The sequence below is a fragment of the Acanthamoeba castellanii genome (genome assembly GCF_000313135.1).
Source record: "Acanthamoeba castellanii str. Neff unplaced genomic scaffold scf7180000084574, whole genome shotgun sequence".
Lineage (NCBI taxonomy): Eukaryota > Discosea > Longamoebia > Acanthamoebidae > Acanthamoeba > Acanthamoeba castellanii.
The window spans coordinates 6,521-9,140 of NW_004457649.1; the positions used below are offsets into that span (position 1 = coordinate 6,521).

Genomic DNA, 2,620 nt, shown 5'->3' on the forward strand with positions numbered 1-2,620 from the left:
ACTGGACCTGGTGGTGGATGTGGCATCGGGTCACAAGTCCGTCGGAGAGAAGGCTGGCCATTCTCAGGTCCAGTTATGGCGAAATTGGAGACAGGTAACAGTCTGTATTTGTCAGCATCTTGGGCCACATGAAGACCACACCTCACTCATGGCTCCACAGGCTGGCAAGGCGGACGTCAACGAGGTGAAGGAATTCTACACCAGCCTGGCCACTGAAATCTCCAACAACAAGCGTACCATACAACTCAAACCAGCTGAAGGAGCAACGGTGCTGCGCCCGTGCACGTTCTCCGCTTGGCGCAGAGGCGGCGAGGCAGCTCAACGTGATGGTACCCCCCCCCCTTGCAGCGATATGCACTTCTTCTGTGTATCAACGCTTACGCTTGGCCTTGGTTGAGCGCATTAGGGGAGCCCGAGTACGTGCTAGACCGGGTCGGTCTGATTCTTCCCACCTCGCTGTGCAGCGGTCAGGTGGCGCTGCATATCGCGCAGCACCTCAACGAAAAGCTGGCCGGGCGAGGGACCCATGGCGTCACAAGATTTGTGGCCCTCCCTCACACCGGTACGACGCACTCTCACCTGGACATTTTAGTTGGATGATTAGGCACACAGACCTGGCAACTGAGGGGGCGCGGTTTTGTGGCGTGCCAATGATGCAGAGGGCTGCGGCTGCAGCGGTGGAATCAACGAAGAGGTGTATGCGCAGACTTTGCTGGGATATCTGGTCCACCCCTCGGTTCACTCGGCGTTGCTGCTGGAGCACGGATGCGAAAAGACCCACAACCACGCCATGATGGAAAAGCTGCAGCGGATGCACATACCTGTCGACAGCTTTGGCTGGGCCAGCGTGCAGCTCGACGGCGGCATCGAAAAGGCCAAGCAACGTGTCGAGGAGTACTTCGTCGCTGCTCTGCAGCTGCAAGGCGATTCCTTCCCCGACGCCCCGCTCCCGAGCAAGCACGAGATTGACCTCAGCCACCTGCGAGTCGGCCTGCTCACGGTACCGACACGCGCGGGTATCCCGCCGGCGGTGGCAAAGACGTTTGCCGCAGTGTCCCAGGCTATCGCCAGCCATGGCGGCGTTGTGGTGGTACCCTCCAATCAGGGACTGCTGTCGGACAACGCCTTTGTCAACGCGATCGTAGATACCCAGATCCTGGGTCCCTCGCTTCTGTACGGTCAGACCTTCAAGGTGCGCGCACTTACAGAAGCTTGATGACCTATGTCGCTTACGCAGGCTAACTCGATCCTTGAAATGCAAACCGTAGGGTAAGCCTGGCCATTTTCACGTTATGCAGAACTCGACGGCCCACTGGGTGGAAACAGTCACTGGTGCGTGCAACCCTCTAGACTCCCACAAACAGTAAGCGGCGCTAACGGTGGTGACTTATATGGGAGCTGGGTGTGCCGCCACAGGACTGGGTGCAACCGGCGTAGAGTTGTTGGTGGCGTTCGTGCCCGCAACGAGCCGCCCTCAGCAGGCCAACCCGCTGGTGCCGCTCCTTCAGGTGACCTACGTCGAGAGCCCCTCCGCAGAGGCGGATGGGGTGGGCCACCGTGCCGACTTCGATCTGTGCCTGGAGGCCGGCGCGAGCGTGGCGGAGCACGCCCAACAGCTGCTGGGCCTGATGGCTGCCGGCGCCTCGCGTGCCTACACGCCCAAGCTCTTCCTGCAGGGCAACGTGGACTTTCAACTCACTCGTGGTGATCTGGGAGTGTCCCTCTGATCATCAATGGTGTCCACACAAAATAGGTTTCAGCCCACGTGTCACCCGCCACTGTCTGCGGCCTTTGGTGAAGAGAAAAAAAAATAGCCAACTGGAAATCAAACGTGGCAGGCCCTACTTCGGCCTTTGAAAAGAGGGTTTCAGCGCGGCCTGTGGTTGGGGTGCCGCGGGAGAGGACAAAGTTGTAGAGCGAGTTTTGGAGCCGAGGCAGCCACAGGTTAGAAGCACACTATCGACTAGAAGCCGTCGAAGGCACTCACCGCAGCGCCTTTAAGCCATGTTCAGCAGCAGAAGTAGCAGCAGGCAGGACTTGTCCTCTGGTGCCCCCCCCCTCGGTCCATAAGAAAATGGTTTGGCTTTTGGTTTTGTTGTTGTTGAGCTTAACATGTGCGTGCTTTCTTTCTTTTTCTGCTTGCAGCTCCCTCCTCCCCGTCGCTGTCGCAGTCGACATCGCCACCGTCGTCGCCGGCGGTAGCGGCCAAGAAGCCCAAGCGGCAGTACTCGGAGGCCACCTGGCCCGACCCAACGGCACCGCCTCACGCCTCGCCGCAGGTGGACGATGTCTCGCGGCTCAACGCCACCGACGTCGAGCGCGTGTTCGAGGTTCGCACGTCGGCCGACATCAAGGCCATCCTGCGCTGCGCCGCGGCAGAGGGCCGGCAGGTGTCGGTGCGCGGGACCCAGCATTCGATGGGCGGCCACACCATCGCGCCCGGCGGCTTCGTGCTGGACATGCGCCACTTCGACCGCCTGGCCTATGATCCGGCCACGGAGCTCGTCTCCGCGGGCACGGGAGCCCACTGGACCGATCTCATCCACTACCTCAACCAGTTTGGCCTCTCGCCGCGCACGATGCAGAGCTACTCGAGCTTCTCCGTGGGCGGTACGGTGAG

At 60.5% G+C, this 2,620-nt stretch overlaps 2 protein-coding genes across 2 annotated transcripts; both read left to right on the plus strand.

The window, feature by feature from the left end:
* Nucleotides 1-148: 148 nt before the first annotated feature.
* Nucleotides 149-1,727, plus strand: ACA1_043880 (Dgalactarate dehydratase/Altronate hydrolase-like protein; the record flags this gene model as incomplete). Its single annotated transcript, XM_004352589.1, has 6 exons — nucleotides 149-233; nucleotides 304-329; nucleotides 472-562; nucleotides 660-1,192; nucleotides 1,299-1,332; nucleotides 1,417-1,727. 6 exons carry the CDS (start codon nucleotides 149-151, stop codon nucleotides 1,725-1,727), a joined length of 1,080 nt encoding a protein of 359 aa, XP_004352641.1.
* A 277-nt stretch (nucleotides 1,728-2,004) lies between these two features.
* Nucleotides 2,005-2,619, plus strand: ACA1_043890 (FAD binding domain containing protein; the record flags this gene model as incomplete). The annotated part of the gene is made up of 3 exons (XM_004352590.1): nucleotides 2,005-2,047; nucleotides 2,146-2,557; nucleotides 2,586-2,619. The coding sequence occupies 3 exons, from the start codon at nucleotides 2,005-2,007 to the stop codon at nucleotides 2,617-2,619; spliced, it is 489 nt and encodes a 162-aa protein (XP_004352642.1).
* Nucleotide 2,620: the final 1 nt, after the last annotated feature.